Genomic DNA, 21104 nt, shown 5'->3' with positions numbered 1-21104 from the left:
GTATTGCGAAAACGTCGTCTTGCGAGGCACCACTGTATATCCACTAGGTGACTCTGTGGCTTTAGGGGAAAAAATCGCCTTGCGAAGCACGGCCATATAAAACTTTGTTTTGCGAGACGTCTCGCACAACGCAAAACGCTGTCGTCTTGCGAGTTTTTCGATGCGCGAGGCATTTGTCTTGCGAGGTACCACTGTATCCAGCAAACCTGCCAGGGCCCCCACTGACATTGGAGGGCCCCCACTAGACAGCTCTTTGCTAAGGGCCCCCTCAGAGCTGGAGCTGTCCCCGAATATAACCTTGAACACGCCCAATAATTTAATTCAGACCACCCTTTGGTGCTACATAAACAAACCCTGTGCCACCCTTGTTTTATGCTTTTGTTTCTTCTCTCACCTCCAGTTTACATCCACATATGATTTGCATAAACCATAGGCTGAATTCAGGGGTCAGCAAACTTTTTCAGCAGGGGGCCAGTCCACTGTCCCTTGTGGAGGGCCGGACTATATTTTTTTTTTTGGGGGGGGGGATGAATTCCTATGCCCCACAAATAACCCAGAGATGCATTTTAAATAAAAGGACACATTATACTCATGTAAAAACACGCTGATTTCCGGACCGCCCACGGGCCGGATTTAGGTGATTGAGCTGGAATCCGGCCCCCGGGCCTTAGTTTGCCTACCCATGGGCTGAATTGGTTTGTAATTCCGGTTTGCTGCTCAAGCAGAGGTGAGAGGAATCTGGAAGGTGGAAGCATTCAAATGCAGCCTGTGTTCAAATAGTGCCAAGCCCATCGATCCAATGATCCCCATGGCTGCATGTTGTAAAAGAAGGTGTTTTGCTGTCAATTTTTAGAAAGCTTATATCTTTTCATGGAGGAACCTTGGACAAATTAACCAGTTACTGTAATGATAAATAACTGGTGTCTGAATTGGCTTCCGCCCTCCTCCCTCCCCATTCATTTTTCCTTGTGTGTCGTGCCTTTTAGATTATGAACTTGTGGCCGGGTACTCTGTAATTACTGATCGAATAAGCCACTCTGGAAGGTTTTTGGTTTGATTTTTTTGCTGAAGAACATAACAAAAAATGCTTTAAAATAAGCTTCTGAGGAATTCCCATGTATGTTGGAATCAAATGTGGAAAAACCATTGCTCAATATAGCAAGGTGTCTTTTCCAAAGTTGTTGGACTGCAAACCCCATAATTCCCAGCCATGGGCCACGGTGGCTAAGGCTGCTGGGGATCGGAGTCTGGAGGACCATGAGCTTCCCATGTATTTGCTACAGGCGAGTGGCACTGTGGGTTAAACCACAGAGCCTAGGGCTTGCCGATCAGAAGGTCGGCGGTTCGAATCCCCGTGACGGGGTGAGCTCCCGTTGCTCAGTCCCAGCTCCTGCCAACCTAGCAGTTCGAAAGCACAAGTGCAAGTAGATAAATAGGTACTGCTCTGGCGGGAAGGTAAACGGCGTTTCCATGTGCTGCTCTGGTTCGCCAGAAGCGGCTTAGTCATGCTGGTCACATGACCTGGAAACTGTACGCCAGCTCCCTCGGCCAGTAACACGAGATGAGCGTCGCAACCCCAGAGTCGGTCACGACTGGACCTAATGGTCAGGGGTCCCTTACCTTCCTTTAAAACCAGCTATGAATCCATGCAGTTGGATCTGTGGAGCAGGTCAGTGGGGGGGAGGTTTCACCTGTTCTCTCTTCTCACATCACCTGTATCCAAATATTAAGAGAGAATTCCTCAGGCTTGTTTTCAAACAGGCTTGTTTTTAAACCGGGTGAATATGAAATACCAGAGATAAATTATTAACAGGAAAGGTGTGCTTGTTTGCATTCCTTCCAGCTAAATTATGTCACGGCTTTACAGGAAAAAAAATGGTCTTATTACCACAGGTTTTTCTGGGCTTTTCTGCCTTCTTGATGTTTTGATGGATCTTTCAATTTTGTAACATAAAATGAGAAAAGTTGAGGGTAATAAAACTTAAATAAACTCAATCATCAGTCTTTATACACACAAAATCTAATAGCTGTGTGACCCATAAATGCGTTAACAAAATGCTATTACGTAAAAATTTGAGTTGAACCTTGTAATAGAAATGATAGGAAGAAACAAAGATCCAGAAAATGAATAGCATATAACTAAAACAGATCAATTTATAAACACAGGATACAGTCATACCTCGGTTTAAGCACGCCTCGGTTTGAGTATTTTCAGTTTAAGTACTCCGCGTACCTGTCTGGAACGGATTAATCCACTTTCCATTACTTTCAATGGGAAAGTTCGCTTCAGGTTAAGTACGCTTCAGGTTAAGTACAGACTTCTGGAACCAATTGTGTTTGTAAACCGAGGTACCACTGTATATCAATTTGAACTGCCGATACATCGTGGTGGCTGGGAAGCCACAATGTATCGGCAACTCAAAAAATCTGAAACCGATATTGCGATGTGAACGCCATACTGGGTTTCAGACAATAAATCGCAGTATCACCAGCCCTCCTCTTAAGGACTGCCCACATAGTCATTATGCAAGAGAGCAAATATCAGCTGGCATGCCGGCAAAGACTTTGTGCATCGTAGATAAAAGCTGAGCGAGCTTTATTCAGAGGTTGTTGGCTCAGACACTGAAGAAAAAGTCACAATTAGTCATTTCTTCCAGATTTTTCAGAGCGAGATCCAGCCAAAGTGAAGAGCTTTGAGGCTCATGCCTTAAGCATGTGCTTAAATTTGCCCATTGAAATCAATGCGCCCGTGATGTTACAAAATCCAAATTACCCAACTTTTCCTTTCGTTAGGTAATAAAATGTGCAAGAACAGCACTGTTCACCTGAGGCGACTTTGCAACAGTCCCAGACCTAGCGACTCCAAATCCATAGATTCCTATCAAAGTTTCTGGCTTCAATGTCAGTCACGGGTCATGTCAGCAACGAGTCACCTTGCATTGTAAGGATGATATTGAATGCAGATCCATTCAGGTCAGCTGTTAGGGAGGAGTTCCCCTCCCCCCTGTTCTTCTTACAGAAAGTCTTTTTTTCTTTTTCCGGCCTTCTACCTTCCTTAGGATGCAGACCAGTGTGTGGCTTGTGCCCATTACAAAGATGGCCCCTACTGCGTGGAGCAGTGTCCCAGCGGCGTGAAGGTGGACGGTTCTTTCGTACCCATCTGGAAGTATCCCGATGGGGAAGGCATGTGTCAGATCTGCCCGACCAACTGCACCCACTCGTGAGTTTCCAACATGGTTAATAGTAATAATAATAATACATTTATTATTTATACCCCACCCATCTGGCTGGCTTTCCCCAGCCACTCTGGGCGGCTTCCAACAAAATAAAGTACAATAATTCATCAAATATTTAAAGCTTCCCTGAACAGGGCTGCCTTCAGATGTCTTCTAAAAGTTGGATAGTTGTTTATTTCCTTGACATCTGATGGGAGGGTGCCACTACCGAGAAGGCCCTCTGCCTGGTTCCCTGCAACTTGGCTTCTTGCAACGAGGGAACCGCCAAAAGGCCCTTGGTGCTAGACCTCAGTGTCCGGGCAGAACGCTGGGGGTGGAGACGCTCCTTCAGGTATATAGGACCAAGGCCGTTTAGGGCTTTAAAGGTCAGCACCAACACTTTGAATTGTGCTTGGAAACGTACTGGGAGCCAATGTAGGTCTTTCAAGACCGGTGTTATGTGGTCTCAGCGGCCACTCCCAGTCACCAGTCTAGCTGCCGCATTCTGGATTGTGCGGGGTCCTGCTGGAAAAGAGGCACCAGCACCTTTGCCTAGTGGGTGATGGGAAGTGGGGAGGAAGAAATGCTAAGGCTGTTAGCAGTTTGCTCTCTGAAGAGCACACCTTCTGTATAATTTAGCAAGTAATCGTTTTGACTTCTGTCAGCCTTTTACTTGGCTGCCCTGGAGCGACACCAAAAATCTGCTGCCCAAGGTGTCCTCATCGCCACCTGCCTCTATACGGGCTTTGATGAAACAAGGTCAGCAAACGAAAATTAAAAGTTTTTTTTTAAGCCGCCTTTAAATTTTGGCTCTAGAAATGTCTTCTGTGGCTTGTGATAACTGCATGTGTCCAGAAGCTCATGAAGCCTTGCAAACTTTTATTCAGTTGTCTTCTTTTTTATATATATAATTTTTTATCTGATTTTAAAAAAACATAAACATACGGCAAAAAACAATTCAAAATCCAAAGATCGAGATTACTCTGAATCTCCCGACTTCCTCCCATCCCTTCCATGGGTCCAAATGATAATATTTACAACTGCATATCAATACTGTCCCAAGTTTTATCCGTCCAAATTATCCATACTTTCCGTTAGTTTACAAGTGTGGTTAAAATCCTGCTAATGTTTTAACCTGCTTACAATGTTCTCGTAAATAGATTGTAAACTTTTCCCATTCTTTTTTAAAGTTCTTGCCCTCTTGATTTCTAAGCTTCCCAGTTAATTTTGCCTTTTCAGCATAGTCCATCAACTTGGTTTGCCAGTCTTCTCTGGTCAGGGTTATTTCTTCCTTCCATCTCTGGGCTAGTAGTATCCGTGCGGCTGTTGTCGCATACAACAAACTTTTTATTCAGTTGCCCATCTCCTTCATTCTGCTCTACTGAACATTATTATGCTTGTTACACTTTATAATCAGATTGCTTTTAGTTATCCACACTTTGTATTTATCAGTCGTTTCAATCAGTTAAAAAAATGCAAAAGTGAAAAAGAAATTAAAATTGCCTAAATGTTTGCAAGTAGCGAGCTGTATTCTGTTCTGGCACCTGTTGTTTCCCCTTAACAAGTGAAGTGGTATTTCTTAAATGGTTGTGTGATACAACTTGGTGTTTCCTTTTCCAGGTGTACAATACGGGATGAACGTGGCTGCCCCGTGGATCAGAAACCCAGGTATTACATTTCAGCTCATTTTCATTTATATCCCATGTGTCTTCTGTTGGAAGTCAAGATGGTATGCAAGCCTATACAAAGTATAAAGTGTCTTGTAATATATGGGGGGAAAATGTGTCCAGTAGCACCTTGGAGACCAACTAAGTTTGTTCTTGGTATAAGCCAGGCATCCCCAAACTCCAGATGTTTTGGACTACAATTCCCATCATCCCTGACCACTGGACTTCTTAGCTAGGGATCATGGGAGTTGTAGGCCAAAACATCTGGAGGGCCGCAGTTTGGGGATGCTTGGTATAAGCTTTCGTGTGCATGCACACTTCTTCAGATACACGTATGTTACTGAAGTTACTGAACATGGAAGATTTCTGGGCACAATCATAAGTACGAAGTCCATGTTAAGAGCCATGAATATGTGTGATCAGGGAATTAAATATTCTGCGAAACCTCAGCTTTCAATTACAAAAAAGCTTGTATTTGAAAGGATGTTTTCCTGTCCCCATGACGGTCCCCATGATGAGCTGAATGTGGTACAGAAAAAGTAAATAGCCACAAATTTGGAAAGATTCGCTGGAGAGATAGAGATTATTCAGTAAAAACCAATAAACTTGTGGCACCCTAAAGACTGACACATTTATTATGCCATATGCTTTTGAGGGCCAGGATCCACTTCATCAGATGCATGAAGTCACAAATTGGCAGACAAATGGACGGTCCGGGAATCAGCATGTTTTTACATGAGTAGAATGTGTCCTTTTATTTCAAATGCATCTCTGGGTTTTTTGTGGGGCCTGCCTGGTGTTTTTGCATGAGTAGAATGTGTCCTTTTATTTCAAATGCATCTCTGGGTTATTTGTGGGGCATAGGAATTCGTTCATTTTTTCCCCCAAAATATAGTCCGGCCCCCCACAAGGTCTGAGGGACAGTGGACCGGCCCCCTGCTAAAAAAGTTTGCTGACCCCTGCTCTAGAGGCTCTCAGTTTATATTTCAGTTTCTCTGGTAGGGCTGATTCCCACACCTTCGTGTGCCTGTGAAAAAATATCCGCTCCGGCTAGTTCCCACCAGAATCGGGTTATTGTGGCTGTGGCATACGGAGAGTCCATTGTTGTTGAAATATAAATAAAAACCACGAGGGATGAAAATTAGCCATAACATCAGGAGAGACTGCTGACTTTCCTTGAGTGTTCCACGGTTCACTCAAAGGCCTGAGGAATTGGGCAGGTCTCTAATTGGCACTTGAAACTCCCAAAAAAGTTTCTCTCGGCAACTCATCCTCCTCACTTTCTCTGCTTGGTTAAGCCCTGCCTGGCGCAGCTTCTCTGCCTGCCTGCCGGTTCGCATCCCCTGAAAGTTGCAGGCGAAGTTGGCTACCCCTGCTTCAGGCTTTCCCCCTTTTCTCTCTGTCCTCTTCCAGCCAGGCTACGTCCATTACAGCTGGGGTGGTGGGTGCTGCGCTCGTCCTCGTTCTCTTGTCCATCATCATCATTTGCATCAAGCGCCGGAAGCAGCAAGAGCGGAAGCACACTCTGCGGCGTCTCCTGCAAGAGACAGAGGTAGGGTTTGGCGGCCGTAACCTCTTTCCTCCTGGGGTGGGGTTGTGGGGAGAGCCTGCAACAGAGCTCCTGGGAGATTTGGCACAGTGCTTCTGAACTTTAGCAGCCTTTTAAGAAGCGCTGCTTTATTTCCCCATGTGGGGAATTGCCTCCCTGTACGTTCCATGCTCAATGGAACCTCCATGTATAGGGGCAGTGTATCTCTGAATATGAAATGCTGCCAGACGTTTCCGGAGAAGGCGTTCATCTTCATGCTCTGCTTCTGAACTTCGGCAGACAGCTGACAGAAAGCTAGATAAGACAGCTGCTTCCCTGCTGTGGATGTATAAAAAAACCCTAAATGTATAAATAGTCCGAAAGGGAACTCCCCGCTGAATAATCTCCCAAGCACTGTTTTGTTCTCATTCTTCTCAATGTCCCCCCAAATAATTTTATTACATACTTGTACGGGAGACTAACTAGGGGGCAGTGGAATCATAGAGTTGGAAGGGACCTCAAAACTCCTCTAGTTCATCCCCTACTGATGTGGGAAATCCACTGCTACGTTACCCCTAGTAGGTGGCCATAAACCTCTACTTAACCCCCCCCTGCACCCCTCCTCACTTTCTTTGACGCTGTTAGTTGGTGGAGCCATTGACACCCAGCGGAGCTCTGCCTAACCAGGCACAGATGCGTATTCTCAAGGAGACGGAACTGAAAAAAGTCAAGGTGTTGGGGTCAGGCGCTTTTGGAACGGTGTACAAGGTGAGGAGCGCTGGATTAGATTTGCTGCATGGGCAGGTGGCGCGGGAAAGCCCTTGGCTGGGAACCCAACAGCTTGAGGACTTTGGAAACCTTTTCAGAGACTTGGTTTGAACTATCAAGCCTTGAATCCTGTTCCTCATTCACTCAGGATCCAAGTGTCTCCTTTCCACAAAATGTTCCCGTTCCAGGTGGTGATCGCATCTTCCCAGCAGCCATTAAGTTGGTACCTGGGGGTGGGGGTGGGGATGTGATTCCCTTTGTCAGCTAGAAGGGCCACTGCAATTTAACTTAAGAGTTCTGTCTGGGCTGCTGCTGTGTGCAAGTGCCTCTGGCACACCATGATGTCCCACAATCACATTTTTAGCCTGCGGTGGCTTCTGCATTGCCACACTAGGCCACATCTTTCAATTCGGAGTTTTAGTGCCGCAAGTAACGAGCCTCTCTCTCTTTCCTCCTGCCGCTCGTGCCCTTGGTGCTTCGTGCGGCGCTGCTTCACGCTTTGTCAGCGCTGCAGCCGCCACCGCTTCTGGGCACCCACCCGACCCCGCAGGCTTCCTCCTCCTGCCGCGGCCGGCATTGCAGGAGCTGGTTCCTGCTGGCTGGTGCTCCGTGCGGCACTGCTGCACGCTTTATTGGCACTAAAGCAGCCACCGCCGCTTCCGGGCACTGACCCGACCCGGCAGGCTTCCTCCTCCTGTCGCGGCCGGCATGCTGGGTCCTGCTAGCTGGTGCGGAAGTATGGCTTATTTTCGGGGTATGTCTTATAGCTCTCAAATGGTTAAAAACCCTGCCATGGCTTACTTTCTGACTACGTATTAAAAAAGGGGAAACACGGTAGTAGGCAGTCTCCTTCCCATATCCCTGTAATCATCATCATAATCTTAAAAAAACAAAACCCGGTGCATTTCTTTATCTTGCTCTCTTTCTCTTAACCATCCATGCAGGGAATTTGGATTCCAGATGGCGAGAGTGTGAAGATCCCAGTGGCCATCAAAGTCTTGCGGGAAAACACCTCGCCCAAAGCCAACAAGGAGATTTTGGATGTGAGTGAGGAAGGCGCAGTGACCCCTCTTAATCCGGGTTTGGATTTGCAGCCCAGTGGCTAAAGCTGAACCAGGGACAAGGTCCCTGAGGCTCAAGATTTTAACTGAGAATAATCACAGTATTTTTTTCGTGCCATAGGACGCACCTGGCCATAGGACGCACCTAGTTTTTAGAGTAGGAAAACAAGGGGGAAAAACATTTTGCTTTCTTGAATTGTCCTAGGCATAGCAGCCAACTCCTAAAGGCCTAGGTGCCTTTGCCGCCCCCCCCCCATTAAATATTTGAGGAAGCTTATTTTGCAAAGGGGGAAAGCTCCATTTTTTTAAAGGATCAGCTCAAAGTTGTGCAGCTTTTTTTTGCAAATGGGAAAAGCCCCGGGTTTTTTGGGGGGTGGGGTTCAGCTCAGAGTTGTGCATCTTTTTTGCAAAGGGGGAAAGCTTTTTTAGGATCAGCTCAAAGTTGCTGAGTTTCTTTGCAAAGGGAAAAAAATCCTGTTTTTAATGGGGTTCAACTCACAGTTCTGCAGCTTCTTCTATAAGAAAGGAAAGGGACCCATTTCTACAGTTTCCAGGCAGATAATCTTATCAGCCAGTCACATGTCTGCCTCTGCAGACAACAATTGAGGCCTAGGCAAGGGGCCGGGAAGGGAGCTAACTCTCTTATCTCCCTCCCCTATCTCTTGCAATAAGCTGCTGAGCGGGTTCTTTTCTCTTTCCCTCTTGTTAGCCTTTAGCTCTTTCTTTTTTTCTTTTTCTGTTTGAAAAAGCACGATCGGCCTTTAGCCCCTGGGCAATTCGGCTCCAGGGACCACACATTCGCTCCATAAGACGCACAGACATTTCCTCTTACTTTTTAGGAGGAAAAAAGTGCGTCTTTTGGAACAAAAAATACGGTACACTGTTTCCTGATGCACCACTTGTACTGTAAGCCTAAACGACTGCACAAGAAAGTGTGGGAAAATCCACCCAAGCAGCTCAGTGAGGCAATGCACTATGACTAAAAGAACAAAAACAATCAAGGTGGTGCAACGGGAATAAAACGCTAACAGCAGTTTGAATAAGAATGAAACAGTGTATGTGTGTGTGCCTGTGTGCGCGCAACTATGTGTACACACACACAGAGGCACACACATTAATAATGATGACCAGACCAAACCTTGCCTCCTCTGAAGATTTTACGACCTCCAATCGTAAATCTTGAGGGTGGCCCAGCAACATTTCCTTGTGTGTATGCTAGCTCTTAAGGCAGAGTGACGATCGCACAGCTTGTTGAAAGGATCAAGTTGCGCAGGGCCGATGGCAATAAAACACTCATGGAAGCCGTAAAGCTCAGTCAAGCATTGTTTACTTGAAAGGCAACACCAATCTTGATGGTAGAAGACTTATTTGCAACTTTACTACAATGCAGATAGTAAGGCACGCTTGAGTTGTACGTGCTGCCTGCACTCAGCTCAGCAGTCTCTCCTCTGTAGGAATCACACATGTCCACAGATAAGTGCTCCACCGCTATTTATAGTTGCTGTAGACTAGGCAATCTTGCACCTCAATGCTTCGAGAATCTTCTCACAGTTTCTGGAAACGGACGGCGCTTTCTCGCTTGCTCTAACATCCTCTTGGGACTTCCCTCCAGCCCACCTAGTTGAAAAGCAGCTTAAGTGCCGTAGCTGCAGCTGCTGTTCTAACTGCAGAGCACATGAGCATCAAGTTGAAGATAAATTGATAACTACCAGTTCACTGCACTGGGTCAACGGGTTCAAAAGATCCCAGCATCTCCCAGCAGAGCAAAGCAAAACCAGGAGAAACGGAGAAGGAGGAATATGCTGCGCCTTCCAAAGTTGTAGTTCAAAAACATCTGGAGGGCCACAGATTCTTCACTCCTGTTGTATGAAGATCACACACTACCCCTGATATTGTCTCAGTGTGCCAGATGCCAGTGTGGAATCCATGGGGCTTGTTGTCCAGAACAGGGATGGAGAACTCCCCCCCCTCCAAATAATATTTATTAATTTTCAAACAATTCAAAATACAAAAATTGGCAAAAACAAAACATAAAAGGGGGGGGAGAAAAAGAAAAACATTATCAATTCTTACATTGAATTAACATTGTGGACTTCCTTGATTCCCCCCACACGGTCCAAATAATAATAATAATAATAATAATAATAATAATAATAATTTATTTATACCCTGCCCATCTGGCTGGGTTTCCCCAGCGTCTCTGGGCGGCTTCCAACAGAAGAATAAAATAATTGATTAAAGATTAAAAGCCTCCCTAAACAGGGCTGCCTTCAGATGTCTTCTAAAAATCTGGTAGCTGTTTTTCTTTTTGACATCTGATGGGAGGGTGTTCCACAGGGCAGGCGCCACTGTCTAAATTGAGCAATTTTCCTTTATCATCTTAAATCATTCTATCACATTTTTTTCCATTATCTCACAACCAATTCTAATCTAAAACAGAACATCAACTATCCTCAACCTATAAATTCATTAATTAATCTAAATCTAAATTTATTTTTCCATCCATCTCTGTTTCTTCCCTTAGCCTCAAAATTTCTACCCCAATTTTTTAAAAAATACATTCAGATATTATTTCTTCTATCGTAATAGCCTTTAACCACTTATATCTAATTCTACCCCCCTTCCTCTGGACTCCGGGTCTCCCAGATGCATCAGCCAGCTCCATAAGTCATTCCAGTTCGGACCACCTTAACCAGTCAGAAAATAACCCATTTTTACTCCTCATCCCACTCCCACTCTTTCGCCGCCTATCCACCACTCTCCCGTCTTTACCTGCTGTGCCCCCCTTCCCCGTTTTCTAACTGTAGCACAATACCGCCCAGCTTTGTTTCCACCTTTCATCCCTATCTCAATTCTTATTCCCTTTAAATTCTGGCCCCGGTATGGATTCTGCCCTCCCTCTCTCACTAGGAGGACATTATTCCATGCTGTTTTTTTCTTTGGAGACTCCTTGAATCACAGGGATGGAGAACTTGTCCTCCAGATGTTGTTGGACTGCAACTCCCATCAGCCCCAGCCAGCATGGCCAAAGGGTCAGGGATGATGGGACCTGGAGTCAAAACAACACCTGGAGGGCACCACATCTGGTAACCCTGCAATCGAGAGATACTGTCGAAAATGGCGCAGGAGGGGGTGGGGCAGTAAGATGATGGAGAATAAGCCTTGAAAGCAAAAATTGTGGGCCTCTCCTTTAAAGCAGTGCAACCAGACCTTTATGTCAGTTTGGAGCTGAGAAATAGACCTCTAATAAAATATTAACTCCACCCTTCCCTATATGCTCAGGATTTCCCCGGGTGAAAATGTCACCGAAATTCCTCCAGTTGACTTAATTGTCACGCAGGACACATAAGCACATCTCATCTCAGCATCTTCTCAAAGCCAAGCCAAGGATGTTGCGGTTTCTCCATTTGCTGTGCTTCCTGGCAGATCTTTTCTGCCTCTTGCCAGGTGCAACATGCTCTCCACCAATTCTCCTCATTATCCTGGGAATGCCGCAGATTCAAAACAGTCTATAAACACTTTTTGTTGGCCAAAGTTACAAGCAACTTACACGGACTTCCCCGTCGTCGTCACTCATTTTTTTTTTTTGCCGTGGCTGAATCCAGCAATTCCTGGAGTCTAGTGGGACTGGATTAACAACCCCTCCTGGATGTGTTCCCTCAAACACACTGCTCCCTCACCCCCAGAGGGATAGAAACCTCTCCTTGAAGTCTGGCCCGTGTGAGTTCTTCTCCCTGATCTCCATCACTGTTTCTTTCCTCTCCAGGAGGCTTATGTCATGGCCGGGGTAGGCAGCCCTTACGTATCGCGGCTGTTGGGGATCTGCCTCACCTCCACGGTGCAGCTGGTTACTCAGCTCATGCCCTACGGCTGCCTGCTGGACTACGTGAGGGAGAACAAGGACCGCATCGGATCCCAGGACCTCCTCAATTGGTGTGTGCAGATAGCAAAGGTAGGCAGAGCTTCAGTGCAGGGGGCGTGGCTTCATGGTGATTGTCCGCCTGGCAGGCGACTTTGCCTAGCCAGTTGTATTCCGCCCTTTTCAGGACCCGCCTCCTCTCCTCGCCCACGTTCAGTTGTCCTTGCTTTATCCTCCCCCATCTTTCTCCTCTTTAAAGGTGGGGGTGGTAGAATCACAAACCGACAATCAAAGAAGAAAATAGGGTCACGGTGGAGGTGCTAACTGAAGAGAGCTGCATTGTGAGGGATCGCGTGAAGGAGTGTCTCCACCCCCATCGTTCTGCCCGGACACTGAGGTCCAGTACTGAGGGCCTTCTGCCGGTTCCCTCGTTGCGAGAAGCCAAGTTGCAGGGAACCAGGCAGAGGGCCTTCTCGGTAGTGGCGCCCACCCTGTGGAACGCCCTCCCACCAGATGTCAAAGAGAAAAACAGCTACCAGATTTTTAGAAGACATCTGAAGGCAGCCCTGTTTAGAGAGGCTTTTAATCTTTAATCAATTGTTTTATTATTCTGTTGCAAGCTGCCCAGAGTGGCTGGGAAAACCCAGCCAGATGGGCGGGGTATAAATAATAAATTATTATTATTATTGTGGCTGGTGATGTTGGCGGGCTCATTACAGAACAGGCTTTCCTGTGCTTATATGAACCACTCCAAAGGGAGGACTTCAGCAAGTGACACTTGTCCCAGCACTGCGGTATTAAAATGGACGTAACTTGCTGAAATTCTTCCTCCTCCACAAATACAAGTGCCTCGCTGAATCGAGTGCTCTTGGGAGGAAACGCAGAATATGTGCATCCAGTCTCTCTCTGCATTTTAAATTTGCAGCAAGTTCCTAGTCCTTATGAGTTCAGCCCCCTGATCCCAGCTTTTAACAAGCCACTTATATTTAGGCTTATTGCCTGCAAATCCATCCACACGCACCCCTCACTGCCGCTCCTAAAGCATTGACATTTGCAGAGATGTGAAGTGTATAATCCAACATAACTTAATGGTAGAATGTGTGCTCTGCTTGCAAAAGATCAATTCCTGGTATCTCCAGTTAGAGGAATGACAGCAGGACTGAGTATAACTTCTGTCTGAGATATTAGAAAGCTGTTCTCCGATAGTACTGAGCTACAGGGAACGGTTGCCTGGTTTAGTATAAAGTAGCTTTGTATTTTCAAGCATATTTTTTGTTTGTTTTGTAAGCTGCTGAAAAGGAATAAACTAGTTGAGTCATGCATGGAGGGTAGGAGAACACCCACAGGAACCCTCCTTTCACTGCTGCAAGCAAGTTTAGCAAGTTTGTGTCGATGCCACAGAAATTAGAAATTGATGTTAACTATTTTCTCCACTTCTGCAGTTGAGACGGAGGGTGCGTGGCATCTATTATTGCACCTATGTGTTTTTAAGAGCTCTAGAAACAGCTCCCCTTGGCTCAACTTTAAGGGGATAGTTACCAGCATTTCTTCATTCTCTCTCAGGGTATGAACTACCTGGAGGATGTCCGCCTGGTCCACCGGGACTTAGCTGCCCGGAATGTCCTGGTGAAGAGCCCAAACCACGTGAAGATCACAGATTTTGGTTTGGCTCGGCTGCTGGACATCGATGAGACAGAATATCATGCCGACGGAGGGAAGGTTGGTCAGAGAACACAGTTATGGAGCAAGTCCAGGGTGCACCTCCCTTTGAGGAGCACCCTAAACGTTGATCAGAATTGTTCAGAAATGGGTGGAGTTACATATCATTTGAGTAGTAGTAGAAGTGCACCGACACTGTTGGTTTTGTCTCCTCCGGGCAAATTTATTTATTTATTACATTTCTATTCCGCCTTTCCTCCAAGGAGCTCAAGGTGGCATATGTGGTTCTCTCCTCACCGAGTGAGCTGGATGGATGAGTGAGGATTTGCACCCTGGTCTCCCAGCACTCTGAACTACTAGGCCAAGCATCCCCAAACTTTGGCTCTCCAGATGTTCTGGACTACATTTCCCATCATCCCTGACCACTGGTCCTCTTAGCTAGGGATCATAGGAGTTGTAGGCCAAAACCTTCTGGAGGGCCGCAGTTTGGGGATGCCTGTACTAGGCAGTAAATGGGAAAGTGCCTTATACCAACTCAAGACAGTTGGACCATGTAGGTTGGTATTGTCTACATCAGTGGTAACCAATGTGGCACCCTCCAGATGATGTTGGACAAAGACTCATCATCTCTTGCTGGTTGGGGCTGATGGGACCTGACAGTGCTTTTTTCTGGGGGACGGACGGACGCAGGGGTACCCCTAAACATTTTGTGAATCTAAGTTTGGCCTCATTGAGGGGCAGTATTTCAATATGAGTAGGAAAATGAGAGTACCTCTAAACATTTTTTTTAATAGAAAAAAAGCACTGGGACCTGAACAACATCTGGTGGGGGCACCATGTTGGCTAACCCCAGTCTACATTGACAGGCAATGACTCTTCTGGTTCTCAGGGTGGTCTTGCCCAGTCCTGCTTGGAGGTGGCAGGGCTTAAGGTTTTGCATGTAAAGCAGGTGCTGTACCACTGTACTGTATCAGGCCTGGTTCTTATAAACAACAGCTGAAGTAGTGAGCCTGTGTCTGAGATGCAACACGTGATCGAATGATTCTGCAGGCAAAGCAATTCTCTCTCTCTCTCTCTCTCTCTCTCTAGAAAATGAGCCTGTTGGAGAAAAGGTCTGTGACCTACCTCTTAGCTTGGCATGCTTGCTTTCTATATACAGGGAGAACGTTCTCTGTGAAGGAGGATTCCATCCTGTGTCCCTAGGCTTGCCCTCTTGTGGTGGTACCGCCCAGGCGCAGATTGACTAGCTCCCTGAGAACTAGGCCCATAAGCCAGTGTGGTGTAGTGGTTAAGAGCGGTAGACTCGTAATCTGGGGAACCGGGTTCGCGTCTCCGCTCCTCCACATGCAGCTCCTTGGGCTAGTCACACTTCTCTGAAGTCTCTCAGCCTCACTCACCTCACAGAGTGTTTGTTGTGGGGGAGGAAGGGAAAGGAGAATGTTAGCCGCTTTGAGACTCCTTAGGGTACTGATAAAGCGGGATATCAAATCCAAACTCCTCTTCTTCTTCTGTTCTCCTGCCCCACACAAACACACACAGCTGCTGCTTGGAACCAACCCACAAGAGGGATGGTTTGATGCCACAGTGGTAAACTTTGTGCCATTTGCCTTGCCCAGGTACCTATCAAATGGATGGCCCTGGAGTCCATCTTGCGCAGGCGTTTCACACACCAAAGCGACGTGTGGAGCTATGGTAAGTGGGGGCTCGTGGGGACCCTCCTGTTCGTTCCTGCGGTGAGACGTCAGCTGGCGCTTGACGGGACCCCCTTGCCTGTCTCTCCAGGTGTGACTGTGTGGGAGCTGATGACTTTTGGAGCCAAGCCGTATGATGGAATCCCAGCCCGAGAGATCCCTGACCTGCTGGAGAAAGGGGAGAGGTTACCACAGCCTCCCATCTGCACCATTGATGTCTACATGATCATGGTGAAATGTAAGAAGCTAGAGGTCTTGCATGAAAGGAAAAACGGTTGCAATAAAATTAGGAGCAAGGGGTGCAAGGCCCTTGGTTACTGCAGCCTTTGTTGTCGCTGGCAGCCCATAGCCCTTAAAGGGAAGTGGAGTGCCAGCAAGTTGAGCTATACATTTTCTTGGAGGATCTTGATCAGGCATCCCAAAACTGCGGCCCTCCAGATGTTTTGGCCTACAACTCCCATGATTCCTAGCTAACAGGACCAGTGGCTGGGGAAGATGGGAATTGTAGTCCAAAACACCTGGAGGGCCGAAGTTTGGGGATGCCTGATCTTGATGGTGCCTCCTAAGAAAGTCTGCATCTTTGAACTTGTGTTTTCTGGCGTTTGAACCTTTTGGCTAAACGTTTGTATTCAGAGCTTGAAAGCTCGTTTTACAAAGGAGCTGGTTCCAGTTCCCATTTGTCCTTTGACAAAATGAACTAGTTAGGTTCGTGTTCAGTAGCCAGTTCAATTCAACTTCACCCAGTGGATCCTCGGCACGTTTTTTTAAATTATTAAAGATTTTCTTGATTTACAAAAATATGTGCAACGTCTCTCATAACATTTTTACAAATCAGTTTCATTTGTTGAGACACATCGGCACGTTTGTTTTTCAACATTCATAATGTTACAAGCTGCTGTGCTGAAGTATAAAATATACTTAAGAAAATACCAAAACACACAGCCAAATGTGAATGGTTTAATTTATTTCCCCCAACAATTGTGGTGTTTAATCTTAAAGGCCCAAAGTTTCCGAAGAGTAAAGAAAAGCACACATATAAGATAATGAAGATGAACTAGAAATCATTCAGAGTTCTAGCCCCAAATGAACTTAATTCATATGCGGTTTACCTGTCAATTATGGGAGCTACCTTCAGGGATAGTTTAGGTAATTTTTGAGTAATTCAGTGAACTTGATTAAACCGAACTAATTCATTCCAAGTGCTGGCTGTGCTTGCTCCACAGGTTGGATGATCGACTCGGAATGCAGGCCCAAGTTCCGAGAACTGGTCACGGAATTCACGCGAATGGCCAGGGATCCACAGCGTTTCGTGGTCATCCAGGTGAGCCAGGAGTGGTGGTAGGGAAAGCCTCTCTCATCCTGCCAAGACCTAGGCTGTGTTCAAAGGGATTTTTCCTCCACTGTGTTAAATTAGCTTTTATGAAAGATTTTCTTATGTTGCAAAATGGACAAATAAGCAGAGAAAAGTTCAATTGGGGGAAGAGAGAGGGAGGGAGGGAGAAAAATGGGGGTTGTTGTTATTTCATTCTATTGCCTAGTGTTAGTGTAGGGATTGTGTCAGTGTCATGTGAATAGATCCTTTGTGTACACACACACACACACACACACAGTGAGAGGTTAGGGGGTCCAGAACTTGGTTGGTTGTGTTAAGTTGGTTGCAGTGTGGCTTGTTTGTATGTATGTGTGTGGTGGGCCAGGGGTCGGTTGTTGGGTCATGTTAGCCACATTGATTCATTATTTGTTGTTGTTGTTGTTGTTGTTGTTGTTGTTGTTGCTGCTGCTGCTGCTGAGATAGGTCATTGTCCTGTTGTGCTGTGTATGTGATGGGAACCATACTGGAATGAAGGTGTCCTCCTTTGCTTGTTCCCATGCTAGTTTAAGTTTGTTGGTTAGCTTTTCTAGTAGGGGATTTTCCTTCACTAAGCATCTTGCTCAGCTGTAGGTAAATGGTGGGAGGGAAGGAATAAACACAAGAGCGTAAAACGTCCCTTGCCGGAGCAGACCAAACCCATCTAGTCCACCCTCCTGCCTCAAAAACAGTGTTCAACTAGATACCTCCAGGAAGCCCACAAACAGGCCATGAAGGGAACAGCTCGCAGCTGGTGTAATCTACTGCTAGGAGAAGCAAGGCATTGCCAAAAGCGAGGAGTGATGCTGATGGCATCTGCGGTTGCGGAGACTGATAGCTGCTGCTGCTGCTGCTACAGTCATTTGGAGGCTTCTGAACACATATACTGTCTGACTCCTGTTTTAACTGGGCCTGGGTGTATTAGAGTCTCTTCCATGCCTGGGATCAGATTGATCTGGGGGGAGGGAATTTTATTCCCAAACCAGCTTAACAAATGGCTGTTTGTGTATGGTGTTCTTTACCCACTTGTAGCATATGGTGTGGCTCACTTGTCTGAGTCCTCTGGAGTTAGAATGATGGAATTGTAGAGTTGAAAGGGATGATGAGGGCCATCTGGTTCAACCTCCTGCAATGCTTGAACCCACAACTCTGACAATAAAGAGTCTCGTGCTTTACCGACTGAGGTGTCCCAGGAGTTTATGCAGCTGCTAGTGGTGGTCTGTTTTCTAGGCACAAAAACAAATAGGCAACTGGGATCTGATTAGCGTTGCAGTTTTTATAGTGCCAATTGCCATTTCAGTAAGGACTCGTACGCTTCTTAAATCACAAAAAGAAGCATTTCCCAGCTGACTCTTGGAGGAGCTCTGTGCCTGGGCCACTTCTCACACTGCAAGATTCCTACAGAGAATGCACTGCTGTGCAGTACACCTGTACGTAGATAGTACTTGCCTCCAACAGGGTTAGCAGGCACACATTCATGTTTTGTGTGGAAAATCTCAGTTGGCTGTTAAGGTGGCATGTGTCCAGGTCTATACTGGGGTTTGACACTAGGTGGACATGGCTTCTGTCTGGGAGAGATTTGACCTTCTGCCCTACTGCCCCTTGTTGTTCTTGTGGTTTGTGTCCCCTACCCAAAGTGGCAAATTTCTTTGCTTACTTTAGACACAGAGGTGAAACAAAACGTTCCAGATGTAGGGCTAACTTAGGGCTTTCCCACACTTCCTCTTGTCCTGCTGCTTTCCCCAGGGGGAAACTGCTCTTTAGCATTCGCTCAGAGCAAGTGGCAATTTGAGTTTTCCCCGGATAGTCATTTGTTCTGATCTATTGCTAAGGGACGCAGGTGGCGCTGTGGGTTAAACCACAGAGCCTAGGGCTTGCCGATCAGAAGGTCGGCGGTTTGAATCCCCGCAACGGGGTGAGCTCCCGTTGCTCGGTCCCAGCTCCTGCCAACCTAGCAGTTCGAAAGCACGTCAAAGTGCAAGTAGATAAATAGGTACCGCTCCAGCGGGAAGGTAAACGGCGTTTCCGTGTGCTGCTCTGGTTCACCAGAAGCGGCTTTGTCATGCTGGCCACATGACCTGGAAGCTGTACGCCGATTCCCTCGGCCAATAACGCGAGATGAGCGCCGCAACCCCAGTCAGTCATGACTAGACCTAATGGTCAGGGGTCCCTTTACCTATTGCTAAGGAGTGGATTTCCCTTTGGAAAGGAATGAGGCAAGGAAAACCGCTTGGACCCAAGCTTTCTAGCCACGGCACAAGCAGAAGTTGGTGAACCCTTAGTGTCATAGAATTGCTAAGAGAGTGCACTAGGAACCCCATAATCCCCATTTCATATATTGCCACTTCTACGAAACAATTAGGTATTTTAGGTATCCCTCCCTCTCCCTCTCCCAGCCTCAGTCCACTCAACTGCCTTATGGGGATAATAATACTAACCTACTGTACAAGGTTGTTGTAAGAATTATGGAGAAGATGCTATGTGGACTACTTTGATGAACCCTAAGCCCACTCCTCCTGCAGGAGCAGTGGAATTCTCAAAGCCACAAATACTTACTGCTGTTTATTAGAACATGCATGTGCATTAATATTTCTGGTTGTTCCTCCTTGGCAGAACGATGATAAAATGGGTCTTGCCAGCCCCATAGACAGCACTTTCTACCGCACTTTGCTAGAGGAAGAAGACATGCAAGATCTGGTGGATGCCGAAGAGTACTTGGTACCCCACCAGGGCTTTTTCAATGGCGAGGCATCTGCTGACTATCGCTCTAGGATCCCCTCAAACAGGGTAAGCATGTGGCTGTTATCAGTTTACGGTGATAATGGACAAAACCAGTTTGTATCTTTCTCAGGCTGGACTTCCCAGTGGGCATGCCCTTCTCTCCTGTAAAGTGCATGTGCTGGAAACTCCTGTATGAAAGATGTCAATAAGCTTGCAAAAGAGAGAGGTGGTGACTAGCCAATAGCATACAGGCTGTATACAGAGTGAGTGGCGCTGCGGTCTAAACCACTGAGCCTCTTGGGCTTGCCAATCAGAAGGTTGGCGGTTTGAATCCCTGTGACGGGGTGAACTCCCGTTGCTCTGTCCCAGCTCCTGCCAACCTAGCAGTTCGAAAGCACGGCATTGCAAGTAGATAAATAGGTACTGCTGTGGTGGGAAGGTAAACAACATTTTCATGCGCTCTGATTTCGGTCACGGTGTTTCATTGTGCCAGAAGCGGTTTAGTCATGTTGGACACATGGCCCAGAAAGTTGCCTGTGGACAAACACCAGCTCCCTTAGCCTGAAAGTGAGATGAGTGCCACAACCCCATAGTCGCCTTTGACTGGACTTAACCGTCCAGGGGTCCTTTACCTTTTACCTTATACCCCCCAGCAAGACCACCTAGCTTTTTTTCGGGGGGGGGGGGGCAAAATCAGAGGGCTTGTGAACCTTCAGTGTGGCAGTTCAGCCAAGAAAGATTAGCCACCCTATCATAGAACTTCAGAGTATAATTCCCCTCCCCAGAATTTCAAATCTGCTTTCTTGCTGGCCAGGGCTGCAAAATGGTCCCTAAGCCTGAACTCTCAGCTTACACTTACCCTTGGCGATCAGGTTTCTCCTTGGCACGTGTTCTTCACAGGCAATGCTGAAGCACACACCTGTTTTTCCCCCCTTTCCAGAGTACCACAGAGACTCCAATGGATGAGGATGAACCCGAGCAACCAGCTCAGTACCCCTATTTGGGCCCGCCTCTCTTGGAAGAGCCAGGAGCTGTCATCCCTGACTTGCTCGAAGGGGACTATACAGGAAGCACTCTGCAGCGCTACTGCGAAGATCCCACTGGCGCCTCGATTAATGAAAACGAGAGCCCAGAAGCTAAGAACTACAATTCACCTGTGCCCTGCAGCATGGTTCCAGGTATGTGCCTTGTTCGTAATGTATGTACTTACAAAATTTTCAATTGGGGAGTCTTGAAAAGTGTTTTGGTGTGGGTTTTGTTTTGTTTCAAAAACAAGCTCCTAGCCCATGTGGCTGTGGATTGCCAGTAGCAAGTGCGGCGTCCTATTTGAGGACTTGGAAAGCCATGTTTGCTGTTAGTTTGGGTGGAAGGTTAGGGTCGCCAGACTCAATGAGGACAGGACTTCTGTTCCTTTAATTACCCTGCTCTCTTTTGAGTCTGGAAACCTTAAAGAGAAACCAGCAGACCCTTTACTTTGGAAATTAAACAAAGGGTCTTCTGGTATCTCTTTAAGGTTTCCAGACTCAAAAGAGAGCAGGGCAATTAAAGGCACAGAAGTCCTGTCCTCTATTGAGTCTGGCAACCCTA

General features: G+C 46.7%; 1 protein-coding gene across 1 annotated transcript in view; it reads left to right on the top strand.

Annotated features, from left to right (window-relative positions):
• Nucleotides 1–21104, top strand: part of ERBB2 (erb-b2 receptor tyrosine kinase 2) — a 60683-nt gene that overhangs the window by 35614 nt on the left and 3965 nt on the right. The window contains exons 15-26 of the mRNA XM_035134300.2: nt 3060–3220; nt 4836–4883; nt 6296–6434; nt 7056–7178; nt 8123–8221; nt 12006–12191; nt 13662–13817; nt 15374–15449; nt 15540–15686; nt 16672–16769; nt 19410–19583; nt 20458–20695. Of these exons, the coding sequence (XP_034990191.2) occupies nt 3060–3220; nt 4836–4883; nt 6296–6434; nt 7056–7178; nt 8123–8221; nt 12006–12191; nt 13662–13817; nt 15374–15449; nt 15540–15686; nt 16672–16769; nt 19410–19583; nt 20458–20695 (1645 nt within the window). The remainder of the gene's footprint in view (nt 1–3059; nt 3221–4835; nt 4884–6295; nt 6435–7055; nt 7179–8122; nt 8222–12005; nt 12192–13661; nt 13818–15373; nt 15450–15539; nt 15687–16671; nt 16770–19409; nt 19584–20457; nt 20696–21104) is intronic.

The sequence above is a fragment of the Zootoca vivipara genome, chromosome 13, assembly GCF_963506605.1.
Source record: "Zootoca vivipara chromosome 13, rZooViv1.1, whole genome shotgun sequence".
NCBI classification, from domain to species: Eukaryota; Metazoa; Chordata; class Lepidosauria; order Squamata; family Lacertidae; genus Zootoca; species Zootoca vivipara.
The sequence above is the reverse complement of the archived record's forward strand: the minus strand, read 5'-3'. Positions and strand labels throughout refer to the sequence as shown.